At 38.5% G+C, this 25,157-nt stretch overlaps 1 protein-coding gene across 3 annotated transcripts in view; it reads right to left on the reverse strand.

Moving 5' to 3' along the window:
* KCNT2 (potassium sodium-activated channel subfamily T member 2) overlaps positions 1-23,425 on the reverse strand; it is a 117,656-nt gene extending 94,231 nt beyond the window's left edge. For all 3 annotated transcript variants that reach the window (XM_090146133.1, XM_031595796.2, XM_090146134.1), the window contains exon 1: positions 23,203-23,425. In XM_090146133.1, the coding sequence (XP_090002259.1) occupies positions 23,203-23,297 (95 nt within the window). In that variant the 5' untranslated portion in view covers positions 23,298-23,425. The remainder of the gene's footprint in view (positions 1-23,202) is intronic.
* Between the last annotated feature and the right edge of the window lie 1,732 nt (positions 23,426-25,157).

A 25,157-nucleotide genomic window follows, 5' to 3' on the forward strand; every position in this document is an offset into this window, starting at 1 on the left:
TGCAGCTTTAGCTCCGCTTTCACAGAAGTCCTTGCTACATTCAACTAATTGAACTTCTCTCACCGATCTTATTTATCCAGTAATTAATCCACATTCACTTTACCCCAGCACAATTTCTGTTTCCTTTTGAGAAGACAGTACTTGGTTTGGGAACCACCATACTACTTCTAAAGAGACAGCATGAAAATGAATAGGGAATTAAACTGCTACCTGTTCAAAGAGTGGTAGAAGATAAGTATTCTGTAGCTTAGAGGATTTTAAAATTCTGTGCAATGAAATGGTTGATGAAGTTAAGAGTAAATCCTATCATATACTAGCTTTCCTGCCCTACTTGTCTCTACTTCTTTTGAGATAAGATCTTTAAATGTTTTGTAATAAAGGGAAGGAATGCATCTGTCTTCCTCTTTTTAAATTAAAAGAAATCACAAGTGCATATTTGGTAGAGTTTGGGCTCATAGGGATGCCCTAGAAATAGCCACCAACCTAAAAGAAAAGCTCATCAATTAACAGCCTAATTTTGAGCTTTGATTGAGGTTAAACACAGTGTGAGTGTTATGTTGTTCAAGACAACTGGAGTTATTGGCATTAGCAGAAGTACAGCTTAAATTATTGGTAACATTAAAGAAAGTTAAGGAAACACGTCCAGTGGTTAATTACAAGGTGAGAAGGTTTGTGAGGGCCTGAGTTTTGCTTCAGTTCTTTTCACAGAATCACAGAATTGTAGGCATTGGAAGGGAACTATTAGGGCTATAGAGTCCTACCCTCCTGATAAAGCAGGTTCCCTGTAGTAAGTTGCCCAGGAAGGCGTCCAGATGGATCTTAAATATCTCTGGAGAAGGAAACTCCTACAGCCTCTCTGTGCAGCCTATTCCAGTGCTTTGTCACTCCAACAGTAAAGAAGTTGTTCCTTGTGTTTGTATGGAACATTTCCCAAGGTATTTACTGTCATTGCATTAGTGACAGTTTTAGAGGGAAACATTTCTTGCATTTTGGCAGCTGCAACATGATAAATATATATACATAATTTTCCAGGATATATTTCAGTAGGTAAACAAAGTGACATAAGCCACTGAAGTGAGGCATGTTATTTAAAAGGAGCGAGTACAGTATTGGTGATCTTTTTTTACATGTTTTAAACTAATCCCAGATTTTAGATAAGAAAATTACAGTCATCACTTACAATGAAAGAACAACATGTTAACAGAAAACTGCGAATTAATGATCCTGAGAAAAGAGGATGTGGGAGCTAATCAGACTGCTATCACTGCTGCTAAGGACTGCTCTGATAGCCCTCTAGCAGCTGTCTGCTTCTGCCTCGCTGCCCTTAGCAACCAGTGCTCACAGCAGACTGGAATTCCACACTGCAGTCGTTTCCATGGCAAAATGTATTACAAATGCTGCTAACACCACTCCTATGGCTCGATTCTTCCTTCTTCCTCTGATTATTTTTGAAATTCACTAAAAACTATACTAGCCTTCTACATCTGCAGGAGATGCATAATCACACACATGATCACCATACAATTCCATCATACTCTGGCTACCGGACAGAGAGTATCTCACTTATTTAGTTTGCTATTTACTAAGAATAAGTGGCTGAAGGAGCCACGGGTAGGGATGAGGACAGGAACCTTTGGATACTGTACTTTTGTTCATTATTCTCCTTTTGATTTTTAGGGGTAATTCTCACTGTACTTCAGACGTTGTGGTCTTTTTTACCCCAAGTGTTTGCTCTTTTCTGTCTCTTTCCTGCTATAAACTGTAACATAGAAAATGAGAATTTCTGGAATAGAACGCAAATTCTGATGGTGTTATTATTACCTTTTAAGAAGAGGGAAAGCCTTGTAGAAGCTTTTCTGGACCCATTACAAACTTGGTAATTAGGATGTTTCAAGTAAGTGAAATTCATTGCAATGTGCTATCTATGTGAAACATTGTTCTGTTGCAGCAGAAACACTAGTTAGAATTTGGATCCAAGCGGTGGAAGGGTGAAAGTGGTGGTTCTGGTGCTGATTGAATGAGAAACATGCAGTACAGACTATCTGTGTATGTAGATGACCTGACCTATGGAATAGCTTTAGTTTTGTTCTATGTCTGTACTGTTCTTCATCTTTTTCTTCTTCCTGTACCAAGGCAGTCATAGTTCAGTCCACCCCGGTCAAAAAGTAAGTCAAGCTGATGGATTAATACACTTATCCTTGATGACAGACAAAAATGTTTAATGAATGCTGGACCCTGTGTACATAGCTAGTCAATCGTTTCAGACTTTTTCTATGTGGTAGGAATTGAATGTTCCATGAAAATCTGACTCAGGGAGTTAAAGAACGGGTCAAATGTTTACTGACTCTTGGTTCAGCTTTACTGAAAATGCACAGATACAAGTAAATCTATCTCTGGCACAAATAACTGAAATGATTTGCTTCACTTGAAAACATAATGCTGGCTTTAGCATGTGCAGGTGGTTGGTTTTCTAAAGCTTCTATTTAAAATTATATACCCTTATTAGTGGTTTTCTCTATTTGAAAATCAGAGAATAGTGATGTCAGTGGAATCTTTCAATCACATCTTAGAGTACCTAAAGTACAATTATATATTATACTCTGTTAATCCAGTCAAGATGTAATTTGAGTAGTACATTTAAATATAACATGAAATATAGTTACAAAGGCACATCAACAACACTAATGCAAATTCTTTCTCAAGACTGTAAATCACTGGAACCAGTTCCTTAACTATGACTGCATTTTTGTCACTGCTATTTATACATGCAACTCTAACTCCTTAGTCATGTTTTACTGTAGTTACATTATCACCTTGAATCCTCATTTTACATTTTTTCTCTTTCGTGTTAGAAAGTAGGAGCTGTGGCAGAAATAATTCCTGCAAAAATGAAAGTATAATTGGGATTTCTCACTATGTGCATGCTAAGAGATGAAAAATGTTATGTTTACTGTTGCCTGATATTGGAATCAGGTTGATCCAAGCGGAGCCAAATTGAAGGAAACTATATCAAAAAACTATATCTATTAACTTAAATCTTTTTTTATGGGAAGGGAAATTTCATGTTGTCTTTCCTGCAAGGAGAAACTTGTATAAACAGCATCCTTTTTAATTGGGATTTTCAAATCCAATATATGTGAAATTGTGTTCAATTTCAAAATTTAAAGTTTATCAAATACGGTGTAGATAGCTGCTTCAAAATGAAGTCGTTACAGTGCAAAATGGATTTTTTTTTTTTTTTAATTCAGCTTTTAGAAAAAGTCTCATGTATTTTAATGATGACTATCTTGGGTAGATGCCCTCCTTTATAAAGTTTTTCAAGTACAGACATACTCAGTACTCTGATTTGTTTAGAGATTCACAGAGAAGTCATCGTATTAACACAATGTACTTTCGGGGCAAAAAAGTTAGCGAAAGTTAGATGGCAGACACTTCTACAACTACAGCAATCTATTCACTCAGTCTGTCCTCTCTGAGGATACAGAGTCATGAAGCTTGCCAGGGTAAACCACACATGTTGCATGAAGGAAATATAAATTATTGTTCTTAGAGTATTTTCTACTTTTCTATTATAGTATTTTACTGCTAAAAATTGAAAATAGAGAATTTGAAGCTCTTTCTCACTGCTTACCAAACTGCATAACAGTTCCAATGAATTGCTACCTCAGTAAGATTGTCTCCTCTCATTTTCTCAAAATAAATAAATAAATAAAAATCTTAGTAAGTACACTAAGTCGCTACATTTTTATCTACACTCAAGCTCCATCCTAAGCACCACCCCTGGCCATGCAGCGTGTTTCAAGAATTGTTTATAGCCTTACATCTCTTCACATTCTTGCTCCTACTTCCTTCTTTGGTCCTCTGAGATCTCTCTTTTTCTTCATGCTCAGTTGACAGTTTACATCCCATTCCAATTCCTCCTCCTCTCTATTCCTCTATTCAAATTTTAATTTTTTTCCTATTTCTTCATATATTGTCCTACACTCCAGTCCCTTGCAGAGTTCATCTTGTCCTGCCTTCCTTTACGCTACAGAAATTCATTTTTTTCCACCTGAAAACATGGCTTCTTTCCTTTGCTGTAATTCTCTACATCAACCTTCGCTTTCAATACACCTTTCCTCTTCACACATGCATCATCTGGAAATGTAACTAAGAACTCTGTTTTCCTTCCTTATAGACCTTTTCTGTTTTCCTTTGGAAACTACTTTTGGTGAAAGTGTCTCATTCTCTTATTTTTACTTCAGCTCTTTCTTTTGCAGAAGTAATTCATTCTCTCCCATAGCACCTGTCTTAGTTTCAGCTGAGACAGAATTGTTTGCTTCAGAGTGTCTGGTATGATACTGTTTTGATTCCAGGAGAAAAACAATGTTGATAATGCACAGATATTTAGAGTTGCCTGCTAAGAAGTGTCGTACAGAACCAAGGCCATTCGCAGTGAAGGGCCTAAGGAGCTGAGAGGAAACAGAATTAGATGATTTAAACTAGCCAAAGAGATTTTTCCTACCATATGACACGAAGCAGAAGGAGTTTTGAAGGGGGTGGAAATTCGTCTCTGTCTCTTTTCTGCTGCTGGGAGGCAAGCTGGGCACTGACTGGGGGATGGTGTCTGTGCATCTCGTTACATACATTCATATATGTATATGTACATTTGTCATAATTGTTGCCCTTTTCCTTTTCTCTATCTTAGTAAATAGTTTGTATCTCAACCCACGAGTTCTACTTTGTTTTTCCTGATTTCCTTCTCCATCATGCTGAGAATGGGAAGTGAGCAAACAACTGTGTGGAGCTCAGCCACTTGCCAGATTAAACCACAACTACAACACCACTTCTAACTCTAACCACAGACATAATAGAATGCATAGCCTTCTCTTTAGGTCTCCTTCTACGTCATTGTCAACAATGACATTGTGACCAGGTGTCATTAATTTAGTGTTACTTCTGGCAGTGTTTTCATTATCCATCTCCTCTTGTCATCGTATTGTTTAGATTAACAATAAATCTCAAAGTCATTCCTTTGCTTCTTAGTATACAAAAGCTGCAGCTGTGCCATGGGTATCTCTGTACCTTATTGAAATGTTATCATTTCATAACCTTAAGAGATCTCAATCTTTTGAGGAGTTGGTCTTCCTTCTCCTCATGGATTTTTTCATCAATTTTCAGCCTGCTTCCAGTGTTGCACATAGAGACAGCCAACAGATATTATAAACTTTGCAGAACCGTATAAATGCCATACAGGTCTATTGGTGATATATAGCCCCTGAAAGACATCCTTTTTTCAGGCCAATCAGAAACACAGTGGCAAGCAGATAATATAATATCCATTGTATGTTCAAAAAAGATGATGGCAGTGAGGGAGTTATAATATTGCTACTCCAACACTTAACTTATAATGTTATTTTACAGTAGGCCTTATTCTGATAAGTTTGGATGCAGTTTCCATGCTCTCAATTTAACACATTTTTCTTACAGAGCTAGCAATTAAACACTATGAGGGACACTGTCATGAATATTACCTAGACAGTGAGAGAAACAGGCATTCAGATAAAGAGGAGCCTTAAATTCTCCTAGTAGATTTTGTCATCTCAAAATGTAAGAATCTCAGACTCATTGCTCTCTTTAGATATGGCCACTTTTCTTATATATGAGAAACCAAGTTGTCTTTGTTGCTATAGCAGCTTTTTTTTTTTTTTCCTTTATGGTTTTTGTTTCTGTAGTGGCCCAAGATTTAAAACACCAGAAAGTACCATTTTCAGATCTGTTGTTTACTAAGATTAAGTCCAAAGTGCCTTCACTTCTTAAGAAAATGCTGAGCAAACATTCATCTTAAATTTGGTCCCTTGAAAGTGTTTCAAGTTAGCTTGTGAGTACCGGTGACATTCAAATCACAAATCACTTAAACTCCACTTCTTTTCTGTAACAAAGACTCATCTGACTAATCTGTTATTGTTCTTCTTCAAGTTCTTCTTCTTTTTCTTTCTTATCACTCAAAACTGCACTTTTTCTAAAGCAGCAAGTAGGACAAAGCTGAGAACTGTTAGCACATAGTATCCTCAAAGACAAGATCATTCATCTTGGCTTTATTTTTACTTAAAAAGTAGAAAATTAAGGTTTAGCTATTTGAAAATGGAGCAACAAGGAGAAGATAAAAAGAGCAGATGGGTATGCGAGAAAAAAAAGGGATCCAAAAAAAGGAACAAAAACCTTGTGGGTGAATCCCAATCTGTCATTTTTAAGGCATCACATGACCAAGTGTAAAACATAACTTTAAATATGATTTAGTAATATGGTATCAGAAATCTATTGCCAGTTACCTATGTCAGACCCAATGCCCAGTACCATCAGTGAAAAGATTCTCCCCACTTACAGTTGAGTAAAATAACCAAATGTAAAATAATCACACTGGACTTCCCTTATTGCTTCATGTATTTCATTAATATTTTTCCCCAAAAATGAAAGGCATTTTCTTGCCACTTTATTTGTACAAAATACTCCGTGCAAGTCTGGAGATCAGTGTGAGTTTCAGAAGAACATATTTATTGATTCTTCTCAAATATAACTCCACAGCTCTTTATCGTTGACATCTGGCTTTCTTATTACTTCTGTGACTTTTCTGCTTTTGATATATATATATATTTTTAAACTGTACTACATTAGATCTGCCTGCTGATTTTCCATTAACACCAATAGCATTTTCAGGAAAAACGGATGATGTGTCAAGTCAGAAAAACAAACATTGAAGGTCTTCCTTTAAATGAAATGTTGGGGCTCAGTAAGTTAACCTACATTGTTATATAAGGCATGGTATGCTATACAGAAGTGTTAGCTGTACTCCCCAAAAGGAAATATAACATTATGGGAAAAAATTGTCCTAAACTACCTACAGCGGTCGATGTTCATAGCAGAACTTACATGATCTTTGTATTTTGTGTTACTCTCTGATTAACATTTCTTTACAAGAGAAGTTTCAGAAAATGAATTCTGAATTTTAAGGCAGAAACATCAGCACGTCATGTCAAAATCACAAATTCCTATTTTTCTTCTGAAAATTGTTTTGTTCAAGAAGGTAACTGTGCTTTAGATTTCCTTACTCGCTATTTAAGCAGAAAATCTTATGAATTTTTCCAAGCAAAATGCATTCATCAAGCTGAATAACAACTTGTTTTGGTTTCATTTTTGGCATTGTTTGGGTTTTCAGACCCAATTATAAAAAAAACTTCTGAAATTTTCTAAGTTTTTGTACCCTTAAAGTTATTCCCTGCATTAAGCTAGAGTTACTGTGCAAGAGATTAAGCTGTCTTTTTTATCACATTGCCTTAGTGGGAAGTGATCTGTATTCTGTGTCCAACCTTTTGGGAGCTATGTTCTTCTCATACTTCTTTGCCCTCGCTTGGTTGTCTTAATTGCTTCCTAGATAAATGCAAGGAGATGATAATGAGTCTTAGCTGGTTAACAGCTTCCCACTGAGCCCTGAAGTAAAAACAGCATGAATAAGACCATCTTCACTGAAAATGCTAAGAAAGCCTTATGAGAAGCATCTGATAAACTGCAAGTGTCTGCAGTTTCAGAAAACAGCACCTCATTTATCCTTCAAATGTGGAAATCTTCCGATGTCCCTTCAAAGTGTTAGGCTAAAAGTGAGTACATTTTGCACTTAAGATCCTACTTTTTTTTAATTGGACACCAAATAGATGCCTCTAATCAATCTGAACTGTTTGATGCCTTTCTGACCTGATCTTTCTTTTTTTTTCCTTCTCCTAGAATTGCTTCCTTCAAGATGAAAACTAGGCATAACTAAATTGCTTTATTTCTCATAAAATGACCATACTAATGATATTTGGAGAAGAAATGAAGCATGAAATATAGCATGTTTCTTTAAAACAAATAGAAATCTGAAGTGCTTAACCATAAGAAAAAAGCATTTGAACACAATGAAGATGCTTGTAGATCCACATAGATGGGGATAAATGTTTTCAATGTGCAATAGAAAAACTTTGCAGATAAAACTCAATCGAGTCAGTGAAAGTTTGCATGCACTTTGTAATTCACATGTGCTTATGCTGCAGATGCAATCCAGGTATAAACTGTATTTTCAGAAAACAGAGGAATTTACTCTCAGGTAGGTCATGGAAAACTAAACACTGAAATGGTTGAGCTAATATAACCTTCAAATATTTAAACCTTTATCAAAATTAAGCTGGTGCTTATTTTAACCTCAAGTGACATTGCATGCAGATCATAAGTCACAGACTGATAGAATGGTGTGGGTTGAAAGAATCATCAAGCTCCAACCCCTCCGCCGCAGACAGGTCCACCAACTTCCACACTTAATGCTAGACCAGGCTGCCCAGGGCCCCATCCAATCTGGCCTTGAACACATCCAGGGATGGGGCATCCACAACTTCTCTGGACAGCCTGTTCCAGTACCTCACCACTCTCATAGTAAAGAACTTTCCCCTGATATCCAATCTAAATCTTCCTTCCTTCAACTTAAAACCATTTCCCCTTGTCCTGCTATTGTCCACCCTTTCAAAGAGTTGACACCCCTCCTGTATATAGGCTCCCTTTACATCTGAAAGGCTGCAATGAGGTCACCCCACAGCCTTCTCTTCTCCAGTCTGAAGATGTATGCACACTTATGTATTCCTCGATTCCATTAGATTCCTCGATTACTAACCCCTTGCATGTTTGCTTCAGAAAAAAAAAGAAAAAACAACAACAAAAAAAAAAATGTAGGGGAAAAAAATAGTAGAACATTTCTTTGGTTTCTTCATCTTGGGAGATGGGACAGGAGAAAAGTGCTCAATTTCACTTTATTACCACCATTGTCACTTACTCTTCTTTCATCCCTAATCCCTGCAGTTCTCTCTTGCCACCCCCAGCTGTCAACACAGTTTGGTTTGTCACCTCCTAATCCTCTCCAAAAAAGGCTGAATGTGGAGTAAATGCCAGTGCTGCTTTCCAGGGCCTTGAGTAGTAGACTCATTCACAAGAGTTTATACAGCCCAAGGAAGGTAGGGTAAATTTTATGCTAAGTGGAAGGTGAATTCATGTGTACATCTATGTAATGATGTAACATAAATAACAAGTAGGGCTGCTGAGCTAAGATAGTTATGTTCAGAAAAATGACATTTATTTAACAGGTGCTATATAGTGCAATTGAATTTAAGTGTGACAGTCTAAACTGCTATTGCAATAGTAATCTGCACAGGCCAAATGACAGGACCGAGATTTCTCCAATTGCAAATTTAAGAAAAAAGAGAGAGAAACAGTTGTTACATAGAAGGCACAGACTACAGCTAACACAAGAGAAAGCTGTGGCTAATAGAAGCAGATGCTCAGGACTATAATGTAGTTGATAGCTACTTTACATAATGTGGGGCTCAAACTGAGGGAACTGAGTAGGACCTTAATTTCCTTATTTCAGTAATTTGCAGAGCAGAGATTAGCAGCTCTGAAAGGGAAGAGGCTCAAGCATTGGCCTTTGATGCCAGTTTGTACTACAAAGAAAGGGCTGCTGACAGAGGCCTGACAGTGCAGAGCTGTCTGGGGCATGGGGGTATGCTTGGACTGCACATAAAAGTCTACCAGTATCAGTTCCAGCTATCTGAATCTGAAAGCAGCCAAGTGTATTCATAAATGAAAAATACATGCATGTTTGCAGTTCAGGGTAACTTACAGAATCATTAGAAAAAAAAACTGTGGTTTGTTTCAATAACTATATTGACCATAAGAACAAAATGGAAAGAACATAGAAATATATGTGAGAATGGGGTAAGTTCACTGAGGGAAGAATCAGGAAAGAGATCTACCGGAATGATCTTAGAACAAGACTCAGTGTGTTAACTTGCTTTGTTCTTATACCTTTTCTCTTATCACTTACTACTCTCTACTAAATAACTGACCAATCACACCAGTTTAATCTGCTATTAACAAACTAGGTAGTCTTTGATTTTAAAAGAAAACTAGCTGAGCAGAGCCAAATACAACCAGTATAAGATTAATATTATGAGAAATTTTATCTCTTGGTAATAGGGTTAAAAGCTTATAATGTTCAATGTCAGCTGCATGAATTCAGAGCCAACTGAAACAACAGTATAATCTGCTAGCTTGCTAAAATAAAGCATGATATAGCTACCTATTCAAGTTTGTGGGGTTCTTAAAATCAAAATGGATTATTTTACATTCATAATTACAACTGTGAAAGAGGTGCAAATGAGAGGATGTATAACTATGGTATTCCCAGGAGGAGAGTTTTATGGGTTATCTTTTTTTTTTTTTTTTTTTTGCATTAAATTAGTACTAGAGTAGTAATAGCTACCCACAGCAAAGAGCTGAACCCTCCCATCGTACTCTGTCTACACAAATACATAGCTGCTACATGAAGGCTGCCAAGCCACTGTGCTGTCTGGAGGGAAGCAGCTTTCCAGTTACTACTATAAACTTGCTTTTTTCCTTCAGTAGTTCTATTTTCATCTTTGTCTTCAAACGCTAAAAGTGCTTCTTAAGTATCGGTCTTTTGCATGCCTTCAGGATTAGGAGGTAGTTCAGTATGCTGAACTCTTCATTGTTTTATCTATATTTGATCAGGACACTCTGGTCCTGTGTTCCATCTACTTGCTGCAAATTGCTTGACTTCTGACACATTCCTCTTGAAATGGGAGTCATATGCTCTTCTGTTTCCCTAAAGGGCTTTTCTACAATGGTTTGTCCTAGATTCAAGGTCTCTGGATTTCATACAAATATAATTAATAATAAAAATACAAAGTAAATGTATATGAAGTTCAAAAGCAAATTTTTATATATCCCAGTGCTTTCCTTTATTTTCTTATTCTTCTCTTTATGAAGTCCTAAGAATACCTTGTTTAAAAAAAAAATAAATAAATATATATATATATATACAATAGTCACAAAGATGCTATTCTATACTATAATTACTCAAGTTGGAGGAAGTCTTAGTATCTTAAAAGGACGGGAGATAATTCTCAGCTTGGAGTGATTTTAGTTTCTTTAGAATTGCATAAGCCACATCCACAATGGTAGACAACAAATTGTCTGTAACCAGAAAATTGGAATTGTAACCAGACATAAAGTTGTAACCACAACATTAGAGGGAAAAGTAAAGATTAAAAAATGGCAACTAAATAAAATCATGACAAAAAGCTAACAAAACAACAACAAAAATGTTTACAGCATATGTTAGGATTGATAAAAATACAAGTACCAGTTAGAATGTTGATGGGAGATGAAAAAGAACAAATGGCACCCATGCCAAGACCTTCAAGTTGGATTTAGTCTAGGAACAAACTAAGAGCAGAGCAAATGACAGATATAAATAGAATATGAGCTGTAGCACTCTGCTCCATTATGAGATAATTGGAAGAGATAGATAAGGGGGAAGTCTGAAGTGAACATCATGTACTTAATTTTTTATAAGTCATTTAGAAAGGTTCTCTGAAGACTGATGCTGCAAGTAAAAATAATAATAATAATATATATAAGAAAAAGTAAGCAACCCAAAAAGGTTGCTGTAATACAAAGTGAGACCCTGTCCTCACAGAAGACATTTTCTTCAGGAAAGAATGTACAATAACAATGCCACTATGGCCAAAGAAGCATAGAAATGTACCATCCTTTTTATTTATTTTTAAATATTTTTTTATAGAAGTAGATTAGGTTGAAAATCAAAAGAAAAGAAAAAACTGAGTAGGAAAGTGATATAACTTGAAGAATAAAATAATATGCAGTCCTTTGTCATAAAAGAATGTGTATTCCACCTGTAGAGAATCCTAGTAGAATAAGCCAAGCAACTTCTTACAGATGTACCAAAGCAGAGGATTTTTGCACTTATAAAGTAGAAGCAGCCTAAGCAAGATAGAATTGATCATCATTGGCCTTGAACCCAGACAATAAGCACACTAAAGTAATCAGTAATGCTGAATAAGTATTTCAACACTTATGCACATATAGTCAGTTGCAGTGCAAAGAAATAATAAATCCATATATTTCAATTCTCCTTGTGTGGTGTGACATGGTATTATATAGATAGAAGTGTGTTCATCAGCATTAATTGACAAGAGTGACTGCTGTACGTGTGGCCACAGAAGTGATAAAAGTGTTTTGTAGTCTAACAGGATAAACTTCAGGTGTGGAGTAAGCCACTTTTGCTCTGAGAAGGGAAAACAGTAGAAACAGACTGTCAGAATATTGCATATTCCTATATGTATATATATACATATATGTGTACCAGGTACTCAGATAAATGTAGCTGCACGACACAAAGTTGCTAATGATTTACTCTTATTTTTCTGTTTTCTATTGTGGTTTTTGTATTGTTTCAATTGCAACCTAACATGCAAGTTTTAAACACATTTTTGTCTGCTCTATCAATTGCGTATAATATATACTTATCAGCAAGCAAAGTACTTGGTATGCTCATAGGAGAACTGATGAAATAAAAGACTGCCGAATAAATACTTTGAATACTCACACCCAAGAAAAGGCAAAACATCAGTTGTTTGGTTAATCTGAATAAAGTTTTCTTTGGGCCCTGATTCTGGAAATGCTTTCTAGATTGTTTCTGTGGTTTGTTTTGGTTTGCTTCTTTTATTTTTAAAAAACAAGAACATTGAGGATTCCAATAGATGAGGATATCACTTTGCTTGTTATTGAGAAAAAAATAGGAAAATAATAGTCTTTCCTATTAAGAATTTATTACAAAATATATAAAAGAAGATAAAGATTCAATGACTTCATTTGTTACAATAAACATTTGTCTTAGCTGAAGAAGTATTGAAAAGGGTATGAAAAAGTAAAAAGTTTGATTACTTTTACAAAGACCCTCATTCCACTCACTTGCATGCAAGTGAAATTCTGCACCACATAATGAGTTAATGAGACTATTGCTACTTACTGTCACTGTAGGCTAATATTCCATCCTAGTATCTCATAAGGCATAGAGCAGTTGTCACAACTCTGTGATTTGTGTTTACATTTAACAAGGAAATTGATCTCCATTGATAACTTTTCAGTCTCTACTGCATGCTGCTTTTTTTTTTTTTTCCCCACAAAAAGTGTGCTTTTTTATTTATATACTTTAAGGAATTGCAATGATTCACGAACTCTGAACACATAATAGAACAAATGAATGTCACTAGTATCTTAGATGTCACCTGTCTGATACTGTTGTACAGCCAACAAGGTACAGCGTAATTATGGATTTAGTATAAATCTCATTCTCCTTGGAGTGAGCTATTACACTTTCTGATTAACCATAAGGTATGATTTTTAATTGGCTTTTTCTTAGATTAAGAAAACTTTAAAATACATTTTCACAATATTTTAGCGGTTTATTCTATATTTTTTATTCAAGTTAAATAGCACTTTCACAACGTAGTGCGATGATTAAGCACTTCAGCGTAAAAGTGCTGCTCATCAGTAGATTACCTGGTAGAATTCTGTGCCCTGTATTTTATTTTTTAAATAATCTCAAGCTTCCATGATGTGCTCTAGGTGTTTTTACAAAATGAGTTAGCAGGTGCCTTTGGAAAACTGGCTTGTTCAGTGTAAACTAACTTTTCTTCAAATATGACCTCCCAAATGAAGGCAAATATTTCAGAGTTTGGTGGCTTTAGTGAGGGTCAAATTACCTAAGATTTTTTCAGCTAACTGTATTGCTGAGATGGGTTTGAATAGGTATTGTTCCATCATCTTATTCTTATGCTCTATATAGATCTTAATGTGGAGCAGTTAGTAATAGGTGGAACACCTGCATACAATGAGCAGAGGCATGTGTTCATGGATCAACTGTATTAACATAAGGAGGTCTGATAATGAATTGTCAAATGTCTAGGGTAATACAAGAAGGCACAGTAGTTCTTTCAACTCTTTCTTCTTTCCATATGAACATTTCTGTCCCTGTAAAGTGGCACTGCCATTCCTGGAAAGGAAAGGAATTTCTAAATCCAAAGGTCACCGTAGCCCAAAGAGAAGTAGTTATACAACTGCAGCTCTCCAGCATCTCCACTCCACAAGTCTCAGATTAGCCCATGGTGCATGTCACAAGACTGGCTCACAAAAATTCCCTCTCTACCATTTCTCAGACATCCTTGCTGATATTCTCAGAGACGCTTTACTCTGAAGCATTTCTAGTGGCCTAACTCATTCTTCCTAACATGTACTGCCATGCCAAAGTTGCACTAAAACAGTTTGAATGACCAGCTGAGTTGGCTAAACGGCACAAAAATCACATTGCTCAAGTTTTCATAAATAGTTAATTGCTAGAATTTGTTGTATTAAACGAATTTATAAGACCAGCATTCATCTTACTTTGTGAGGTTTTTGTTTTGTTTTTTTTTTTCCTCCAGTCTATAATCTATAAATTGCCAAATTAGAGGAAAAAATTGGAAGCAAAAACTAATCAGGCCCTTAAAATCCAGTGCACTTTAAATGTATGGGGTTTTTTGTGTGAGATTAGTTAAATTGTAATTTTCATGCAGTCTGTGGTCCATTTGAGTACAAAAACTAAATGATTACTTGGGTTACTCTCTGAATAGATTTTGAAAATGAATTCCTCAGTATTAATGAGATACAGGATATCTAACTTCTCTTTTGAGATAAGTCACAATTGGAATCCTCCTCGTTGGGTCAAAAATCCACTTAGATTTTGACAGTCTTTATAAAAAATGGTCAGTTAATTAATGTTTGTATACTACAAAATATTTTGCTACACTTTGTGTGTCTATATTGTCTTTTTTTTTTTTTTAATGACTACTGAGAGAACAAAACAGTAATTAAAAACCAGGCAGTAATTACAAAAACACCTTTTAAATAATGGTTCATATATGTGATTAAAACTTGTATGGTAACTGTTGAGTTACCTGAACCACTGATTGAGCACCTGGGGAAAGGACCTGGTCAGCCCTGGGAGCACAGGTGAAGGCAATTCAGCTGTGTGACCGGAAGGAGTGGAGTCTGGCTGCACCTCTCTTAGAGCTCATTTAAGGGCTGACTGCCACTGGGGAAAGTTCTCTTTCTGGAGATCCCTCCCTTCTGGAGTTTTCCTCCTAAGCCTAGATCTTTAGAGATGGGTGAGCGCTTTTTCTTTGTAGACCCTTCTATCACCTTCTATCATGCTGGTTCTTTTGTCAGCACATCTCCTGTATCACTGTTCTACTATCCTGATTTGTCTGATTGTTACACCACTAATCAAGTACAGAATTGTTGTATGCAGTGGAAACAGAGCTTGCTTACTTCTCAAAAGAGTACATTCAGTTAAATATAGAGGCTAGCGTTCATACCATCTTTGCTAGAGCTGGCTGTTCTTGACAGGGAGAATTGCAGGGCAGTAGTAATAAGTAACCAGTGCCCTTACCTCATTTCAATGTGAGTATGGGAAACCAAACCCCTTCTGGAGTCAGGGAATGTTGTGCGTTAACAGATGCTGTTGTATGAGCAATGAATATAATACAGTGTTCCATTCTCAACTCAGCTTAACATAGCTTAACATTTTTCCCATTTGTATTTGTTTCAGATTTGGTTTAACACTACTTTTATCTATGCTGAAGTCTTTTCTAGTCACAAGAGGAAGAAAAAGCAAAGTGAGGAAAACATTAAAACCCCCTAGAACAATTATGGCTATTTAGAATAATAGAGAGGCTGTTTTATAATGTTTACTCCTTATTAAATATCTCAATAATCACTGTATTTTGAGGGAGCTCTGTAACTTAAAGATACTTGAAATACAAGTGGCATTAACTGTAACACCGTGAAAAGCTAAAGCACAAACTCCTTTCTTTGCAGAAAGCCTTTGACTCAGAATACAGTATCTAGGAGACAAGGACAGACTTTCCTGGCAGAGCTAATCTATAGCTAGGACTGCTGCTCAAATCTTGTGAATTGCTCCTACCAGGCATATGATTCTTGTCCAGCTGTTACATTTCCAGTAACTAATGGCTAAAGATAGAAAACCCTGCCTGAGAGTTAGATTTTTTCTTGTTCTTAACTCAGTAGATAACTTGTCCAGCACTGACTAGTTATAACCTAATGCCTTCCTCCTCATCTACCATGGCTTGATACTCAGCAAAGTCAAGTGCAATGATATGAGACTTAGCAATTGGATTTCCACTACAAATCTACAGCACTGCCTTATAGACATCTCTATATGTGGAGACAGAATTTATCCCTCAAGGGATACTTATCAGTAAATAATAATATCACTGTTTTTTATCTCTTAATGAGTGTTTCTGTTTTACTGATACTTCCCACCGGGAAGTTAACTGATAACATAATTAGCAGATGATTGTGTGGAGGAGGCTGGAATCTTTAACAGCAGTTTTAAGGCATTCTGTACCAAATCTTCTGTGCTGCGGAACTTTTACAGTATTGAATGATATTCTCTCCAATGACACAGAGATGAAGAGGCCATGATGTGCATGCCTCTTGGAAGGGCTGAACTTACTCATTTACTTGAGGGGGAAAAAAAAAACAACCATGACGAATCCAATTTTAAATTATTTAATGGACTAGAACAAGTCATTGGATAGATTGCATGTACCATAGCCTTCAATTCAAAAGAGTACCTTTACTAGACTACAAATTTCTGGTCTAGAAATTTGATGTATAGCACTATAATGTTTAGAAAAAAATCTTCATAATAAGTGTTTTGAAGCTTCAGACATCTGGGATGCTCCACGTGACTTACAGGATAAAAGGAGGCAATAGAAACCAATGCTACCATTTGTTATAAAGGAATCATTCTGAGAGTAATCACAGTGCAACACAGAAATTTACTGTTATTCTATCGCAGCCAATGATTATGACTTATAATAATTGTAAAATTAAGAGAGAGAACATTTGGGAAGGAACTGATCGGTTCCCCACGGAATACTGTAGTGTCTGCCAGATGTAAAGTAGCATGGATAAAGGTTCTAGATGGAAAAATAAGAGCTTTTGAGTATTAAGTGTATAAGTAATAATTGAAGTAGTAAGCACATTTACAAACTTGACTGTGTTGTGCCAGGACAAGACAATAAAAATTTTAAAAAAATAAAAATTCTTTCAGAGTTTTGAAGCTGAGATACTTAAACTTTTTCTGCACCAGAAAACTTCTGCAGATGTTCACCACTGAGGTCTTTCTAGGACAAGTATGGATATAACATGGAACTGTTTCTCTTATGTTTTTGTCTTTTTCCCCAATTCCAATTTGTGCTAGATGAAGTGGACTATAGAAACAACACATTTTTGTTTCTGCAGTTGTTGTAAGAACAACTGAACACATGTAAGCTGACAGAACCACCTTTTGTGAAGTATTGCTTCCTCTTCACCTCTTCCACATAAGCAAGTGCATTCCTCCTTTCACCTGTAAGATGAACTAAAAAAGGGACTTAATCCAGTTAGTTTAGAAGGAAAGTGAGTTCTGAAATATGAGTTTATTTATGAAAATTGTGCTCCTAAGCCTGGTACCTGGAGTATAAATACAGACCTCTAAGTGTGGCTGATGCAGTGGTTTTGAAATGTTAGTATTGTTCTTTATTTTTAAATTATTATTAGTTATTTTATACCAAATCATCTGTTACTGTATATATGCGTGCTGCAGTTTTTTTCAGGTTTTGGGGCAACTCAAACTTTCCGAATATCACTGTGCAGAGTCTCACCACAGTTACCATGAAGATATTTACTTTCTTAGTCAATTAGACCTTGAGATCTTAAGTGGTTTCAGTCAAAATCAAGCTTCTGAAACAGAATTTAGGATTCTAAATTGCTGAATTTGCTTTGAAAAATCACTTACATTGCCAAATATATCTGGATTTGTTTTTATGTGCTTAAGATCTTTTATTTTGTAATCTGTGTTAAATGGAAGAACGCAATACATTTTCCAAAATGAGAAGATCAAATTGAAGAATATCTTGAAGGAAATAGGGGGTTTATTTTGAAGAAATCGTAATAGAATCTTCTGAGGAGATGGAGAATTTTTATGTGATCTGAGTCTAGGTTCAGATATCTTAAGTCACTTGATTCAGAAATGGGTGGGCTTTTTACCCCTCTGCATTGAATAATCTCAGGTGACTTCCAAAAAGTAAGACAAAGGAGGGCTCTACTCCATAATACACACTGTGCCTTCTGAGATTTACAAGAGAAGCTCTTCCTTGAAAGTAATGAGTCAAATGACAGCAACATACAGTTCTCCAAGTGGTGTGTGGAAGTGCTGCAATGTCTGGATCTCTTTCCAGATAGGTGGTAATGTTGATTTAAGTAGTAAGCAGATTAGAAAGGAAATCTGGTTTTAATTTAATCCATTCAGTAACCAGTATAACAAAGGTGGTTGAACGAAGCTAACACTTGTCTGCATGGTTTTATTATTGAAGTATATACTATAGCAAAATGATTCAAATCTTCATCTTGGTATAGGAGCAGTATTTGAAATGTGTTCCCAGTACCGGCTAATGTCTCTTCTTATGCACAGAAAAGAAAAATGCAGAACTGAGAAATGTAAATTTTTTTCTCTGACTGTGAAATTGTAAACACTTAGTGGAACAGCATATGGAACTTATGAAATCTGATGCTTTGAGAGTGTGAGTTACAAAATGCATCAAGGTTCAGTGTTCGCTTTTATTTACTCTTTTGGTATGTGATTTTTGAAGTGGCATAGTCACAGTGATTCTTTCTAGAGCATTTTACTTCTCTGTGTAACTTGAAAATCCAACAGGCAGTAAAACTTAATAGTAATATAAAATGGTTTTGATTATACACTCGTGTGTAGGATTGCAGTTCAAATGGCAGACTATTAATTCAATGCTCTAATGTGAACCCTGTGTTCTCTTCATTAATATTGCTAGAAATATTCAGCATTGATAAAATTTACATTGGTATACGAGGACCGAAGGAAATCCAACGTGCTGCTTAATCTTGCAGAAACCCAGAGGGATTTGAAGTGTAAAAGATAGCGAAAACAAAATGTTACATTTTTGAGGTCAACAGAATCTCCTGCTGCACAATTTTAAAACATCCATGCATTTTTTCCTTTTCTGTCTCTAAAATATTGTGGGAAAGGAATTATGACAATAAAGGTGTTTAACACACTTATTGCCTTCAATTTAAGGCTATACTGTGTGTTTGAGGGAGGAAGACAACAGGTATGAAAGTGTCTGTTAGCTAGCTATACTTGGACCTCCCTGTAGCAGAGCTGCCATATATATGTAGAATGAATGTGTGACTGTGCAGGAGACACAGGCAACTTTTAAAAAAATTTAGTAGCAGAAATAGGAAAAGCAGTGTGTAACATTCAAGGGTAGATGTTATTTCCACCATAAAATGACAGTGATCCATTCTGGATACATCCTTAGCAGTAAGACAATGGACCCAGGCACTGACACTGACATGAAATGACAAAGAATGCCCTATATACACACTGTGTGGGAGTGTTTCCTTGGACATTCTAAATGCCAGACTCCTCCTGGACACTGCTCAAACTGCTTTGGCTACCTGGTAATAGCCAAAAGCATGCAGCAGAAATCCAAATAGGTCACTAGTGTAAGCAATCACACTTCAGTGGTGGGTAACATTCTTGACTCTACATGATAAACACTGAACTTAAGTCTGACCTTATTAAGAAAGCACTCATACCAACAAAATGTAAATGCTTTTTTTTTTTAAATTATTTTTAACTTGGAATTCTTTTAGCTTCTAATCATCTGGTTTGGCTTTTTTTGAAGTATCTAGTGAATATATATGTACACAGGTAGATAAAAAAATATATTTTCTGTCTTCCAAACAGCTTTTTTGAAAGTTGACATGGGAGCCTGAAGTTACTATCTTTTCTAGTTCTTTGAAGTAAATTATTGCCAGATTTAAACCACATCAGGTCTTCACCGTGATTCTATGATTCACTTATAAGGATATTTTCTACTTTTGTTTTGATGCTCTTCAACTCAGCTGATAAGATTGAGAGTTGATTATCAGTAGGCTTATGAAAGCTGAAACTACGTGTTATTCAACTTACTGTTACAGTTGTGCTTCAGTGAAATCTTACTGAACTGCTGGGTAAATGGGTGCTGCTGAGTTAATCCCTGAGCTACCCCTTTACTCCTGCTCCCTTCCCAGGCAGCCAGACTACATTATGATGGTAAAGAAAAACATCTAAGAATATCCAGTAAATCAAAGAATTTACTTCAGTTTCAGTTATTTTCAATAGCAAAGGCAAAACTTCACCAAGGGATATTAGTGATATTTACATAATTAGTGATAAATTCAGTTATTCAGTCTTCTCACCCCTAGTCCAGTGGCTGGATCATTTACATGGCCAGAACAATGAAGGCACCTGTGCAGAAATACTTGTGTGGCACCTGTGTACTTCAGCCACTGGGCTGGTCTTTCACCTGCTCTCCTGTCTGGCCATATGTGAAAAGCTTCCACAGTATTTAACTATTTTACATAGTGACAGGATTGTGAGTGCCTCTACTTAAAAAAAAAAAAAAAGAAAATTACATGAAAAGATCTGAGTAAATATTTTTTTCCATATGAAATGTGAATAGCCAAATGGGAACTGAAGCTTTACTGTAAGAGCAATCCTAGTGAGAAAATGGAGTTTAGAAGTTTGTCTGCAGACAGGGACAGATGTAACAACAATTTTCCCTAATCAGAGTCCCATTATTTTCAGTTAAGATTTTTGTGCACGCATTTTATAAGCAAATAGAATTATTTAAATTTAAAATAAATATCTGATCAAATTCTCCCCTTAAAGGGAATGAGCCTAAAACAGCAAATGAAGAGTTCAGGTGTAGCAGGCCTGAGGTTTACCAATCACAGGTGGAAACCATTGATATCAATCTGTGCACAGAAGTCAAAAGCAATTAGATGTATGAAGTTGCAGTGAACTGGAAACATGCAAAAAATTATTTCCAGGATCTTGACCAATGGCAAGTAACCTCTGAAAATGAGCTATATTGATCACATGCCTTTGTGCAGCCATGCTATGAGGCTACTTCAACTGTACTCTAGTTTTCAGGTGTTCTAGTCAGAGTTAGTGTCTATTCAGTTGAAGAGGGCGTAAAGCACAACCTTTGGCAGTATCTGTATTACATGTTACTTAGAAGAGAACACAAGAAATGTGCTTCACCAAAAAGAAACCTGGATCGCTTATGTAAGGTCACAAAGAAAAAAAATACTCATGTAACATCGATCTTGTGGCAAACCATTGTGAACTTTCTTAAAAGTCCTCACAGGTCTGTAGCCTCTTTAATAAAGTATTTCCTGAAAGTGTCTAATATTAAAAATATGACAGTATTTTTATAAAAGTATGCTTTTCATACGCTGGATAGTAACAAAATACCAGCAGTGGGATTGCACAAATATTTTGGTATTAAGTGATCATCCTCTCCTAGAGAACAAACAAAAAGAAATACCATCTCAATATGATCGTATTGTAAGGTGGGCAAATGAAAACTCAGATTTTCTTTCCTTTTTTTGAGAGTGGACTTTGTTCAGTTAACAGAAAGCAAGTATCTAGAGACTGCTATGGTAACTTGCAGCACTGGAGAAGAGTGCTGCTATGACAGCCTCATGCAAAGCAGAGCCAACTGCACAGCCTTCCCGTCATGCTGCAGCTGTGTCCAGCCCTAACAGAGGGCAATAGCTGAAGTTTTGGAAAGCCATTTGTGCTCTTTTCAGTCCTGGGTTCATAATTTATGTTTCAGATGTGACTAGAGATGGTTATTTCATTCATGCATGTTAACAAAATAATTAAAAGAACTATTCATATTTCACTAGTTTGTTGGTGTAGTTTTCCAATAAAAATCATGCTCTGTAATGCCATTATGCTATAGTTCTCCTATCAGTATTTTCCAAGGATTTATATATATTAAGCAGATTAGAAGATGTAGATTTTATTAAGCATTAAGCAGATGTAGATTCGCAGTAGGAATTTCCATGCTATGGTTTATAGTTGCATATACACCATTTCCAGTGTGAGACCAGTCCATGCTTGCTCCATAGAAGGTAACGTTATGAAGTTTAGGAAAGCAAGTCAAACAGAAGTTTGAACTAGAGATGGCAGAAGTTTTAACCCACAGAATTGGTCCGAAGAGTGGCACAGAGAGTATTTTGTTTTTGTTAGCCATCACAATCCTAGCTAAATACACAAACAGTTAATAAAGAATGGTTGTGGGCTTTTTTCCTATTCCAGTCAAAAATAAAAAGGAGGTATATTATCTACTTTTTCTAAAGTCCTCAAAGAATGCTGTCATCATAAAATTATGCGCACAGAATACACTTATAGCTTAATTAGTATTTAAAATATATAATCATGCTTTGATAAATGCAGTAACTCTCCCTTGCACTGAACTAACACAGCATACAATGCCATCATTTCCAACCACCACCATGTTTTCCTGACTATCTTAAGACATCGTTCACCATTTCATAACTGTCTGGGTAAATGGAATTTGTTTAATTACTTCATTGTATACCTCATTCTCATAAGGAAAATAACAAATTTTCATGTATGTGAACTTGTGAGTGATGAGAGAGGTTTTTTTAATTATTTATTTAGGAAAGCAGCTGAAATTGTAAGAGTAGATCAGCATTAAAATCAAAGTTTCTGGCTGCTGAGTTCAAGCGTGACTCACTCTGGCAATATAAACGTATTGAATTAAAATCCGTTCAACACAGCATTACAGACAAGCAGGCTTTTCTGCCATTTAACCATAGGGAATTCTTACTGCAAAGCAGATCTCACACGGTTCCGCAGGCGCTGCGGGTGAATCGCTCGCTGGCACGGCAGGTCGCACGGTCACACAGCGGCACCGCGGTGCCGGTGATCACCAGCACCACTTAACACTTGGAAACGAAGCACGCCTTGGTGCGCCATTGGTTTGTTTTCTTTTAAGACACGATAGGACTCGCCTAGCGATTAAAGCCGCTGACAACCCTCGAAACGATTCACGGCCAGATGGAGGCGATGGCCATCCCAGCCTGAGATCGCAGCGCGGAAAGAGAGCGCCGGGCGGGAGCCGCGTGCCGGACAATAGCGCCGCTCCCGGGGCAGCCGAAGCGCGGCTCGGCGCGTTCCCCCGCGGCCGGTCCCGCACCCCGCCCGCTTCTCCGGCCCCGTTCCTTCGCCGGGAAAGTTTGCCCGGGCGCGGAGCCCCCAGCGCAGGGCCGCGCCTCGTCGCCCCCGCCCGCCCTCCGTCCCTCCGCCGCGCCGCTCACCTGTCGTCGCTCTGCCAGCCCTGGTCGCCCAGCAGCAGATCTCGGAAGCGGTACCGCGGCGGCAGCGGGGGCACCTCGCTGTCCAAGTCCACCATCCTGCCCGGAGGAGGCGGACCGACCCGCGGAGCGCCGATCGCTCCCGGACGCCGGTCCGCGGCTCCGGGGATGGAGCGGCGCGGCGCGGCACGGCGGCGGTGCCGGATCGGGGCCGGCCGTCCCCGGACGCCCGAGGCGGGCGCCGCGCCCTGCAGGCTCCGCGGGGCCGCTGACGGCCGCCGGGTTGAAAGTTCCGCCTCGCGCCGTGGGGCGGACAGGTGGCGGCGGGCGGCGGCGGCGCGCGCCCACCCACAACGCGCGAGCGCGCGCGCACCGCCCGCCCGCCGCGGTTGACAACAAAGAGCGGTCCAGCGCCATGCAAATGTTGTTCGGAGCCGCCGCGGGCCGGCCAGCCAATAGGGCGGGCGTTCGTTAGCGCGCTCCGGTGACGGTGCGGGAACCTCTGCCTGCCGGCCAATAGAAGGGCCGTCGGCGGCGTGCCGAGCGGGGGGCTGCTCGCCCCCGGGACGCGGGAGACGCCGCGCCGCACCTGTGCCGGGCTCCCAGCGGGCGCCTTCGTGCCCCGGGCGTTGCTCGGCACCTGCCGCGTTCGGTACCACCTGAGGCTGCCTCAGAAGTGCCTTTCCGTAGGCCCCGAACGTCGAAATAAAGATTGTTTGATCTCTGGGTGTTTTGTTACGATAGGTCGTTCTTTCTGTTGTTTCGTTCTTTTTTTCACGTGCTCATCTTTAAGGATCCTCTCTGCAGACCCCGCGCTGCTGACAGCCTGCTTGGTTCTGCCAGAGCTTTGTCTTCTGCTCCTCTTTGTTCTAGCAGGCACGCCTTGGTGGCAGGCAGGCTCAGAGGGCTCCGTCAGGCTCCTATCTGGATACAGGTGGGTGTCTGCTCCATTGTAGGGCCAGTCTTCCTTACTGTTTTCGTTATTGTGAAGGACGCTAAATCGAGAGTAGCCGTTGAGCCCCTCTGCGGAGATGCCTTGCAGAGAGATCTTTACGAACCAGGCAGCTCAGCAACTGCCAATTTCATAAAGTTAATAAGAGCAAGTGGTGGATTCTGCACCTGGCACAGGACAACCCTGAGTACGTACGCAGGCTTTGGTTTGAAAGGCTGGAGCGCAGCTCCAAAGAAAGGGATCTGCAGTTCTGGCTGATGTGAAAACAGAGCTGAGCCAGCAGTGTGCTCTGGTGGCCAAAGGGCTGACTGTGCCCTGGGCAGCAGTGTGCCCAGTACTGCCACCGGGTGAGGAAAAGGGTTGTCCTGCTGTGCTCTGTGCGGCCTCGCCTCTATCATGGTGCAGTTTGGGTACCACAGTGTAAGAAAGGCATAGAACTGTTAGAAAGCATCCAAAGGAGAGGTACAAATATGGTGAAGGGTATGTAGGACAAGGTATATGAGGAGCACTGAGGCCCCTGGGTTTGCACAGTCCAGAGCAGAGGAGCTGTGAGGGGAGGCTTCATGACAGCCTACAGTTCCTTGCAGGGGGAGCAATGAGCTCTGCTCTCTGGTGACAGTGACAGGCACTGAGGGAACGGCATGGAACTGCGTCAAGGGAGGATCAGGTGTGGGTTAGAGAAACGTTCTGCCCTGGAGAGCCATGGGCATGGAGCAGGCTGCCCAGGGCAGTGGGCACAGCCCCAAGTGCCAGAGTTCAAGGGGCATTTGGACACCACTCTCAGATACATGGACTGCTGTGCAGGCAGTTCTGTTTGGAACCAGGAGTTGGACTGGATGATCCTTGTGGGTACCTTCTAATTCCAGCTATTCTATGGTACTGTGTTACATGGCTGATGCTATTTTGTGTCAATTCTTTTGAAATCTTAGGTGCAAACATGGTAAGACATTGATTGGTTTGCACTTTTTATTATTTGAGTTTTTGCTTTGAATTTCAGGAGTGCTGG

Source organism: Phasianus colchicus, chromosome 9, assembly GCF_987193195.1.
Source record: "Phasianus colchicus chromosome 9, bPhaCol1.hap1.1, whole genome shotgun sequence".
NCBI classification, from domain to species: Eukaryota; Metazoa; Chordata; class Aves; order Galliformes; family Phasianidae; genus Phasianus; species Phasianus colchicus.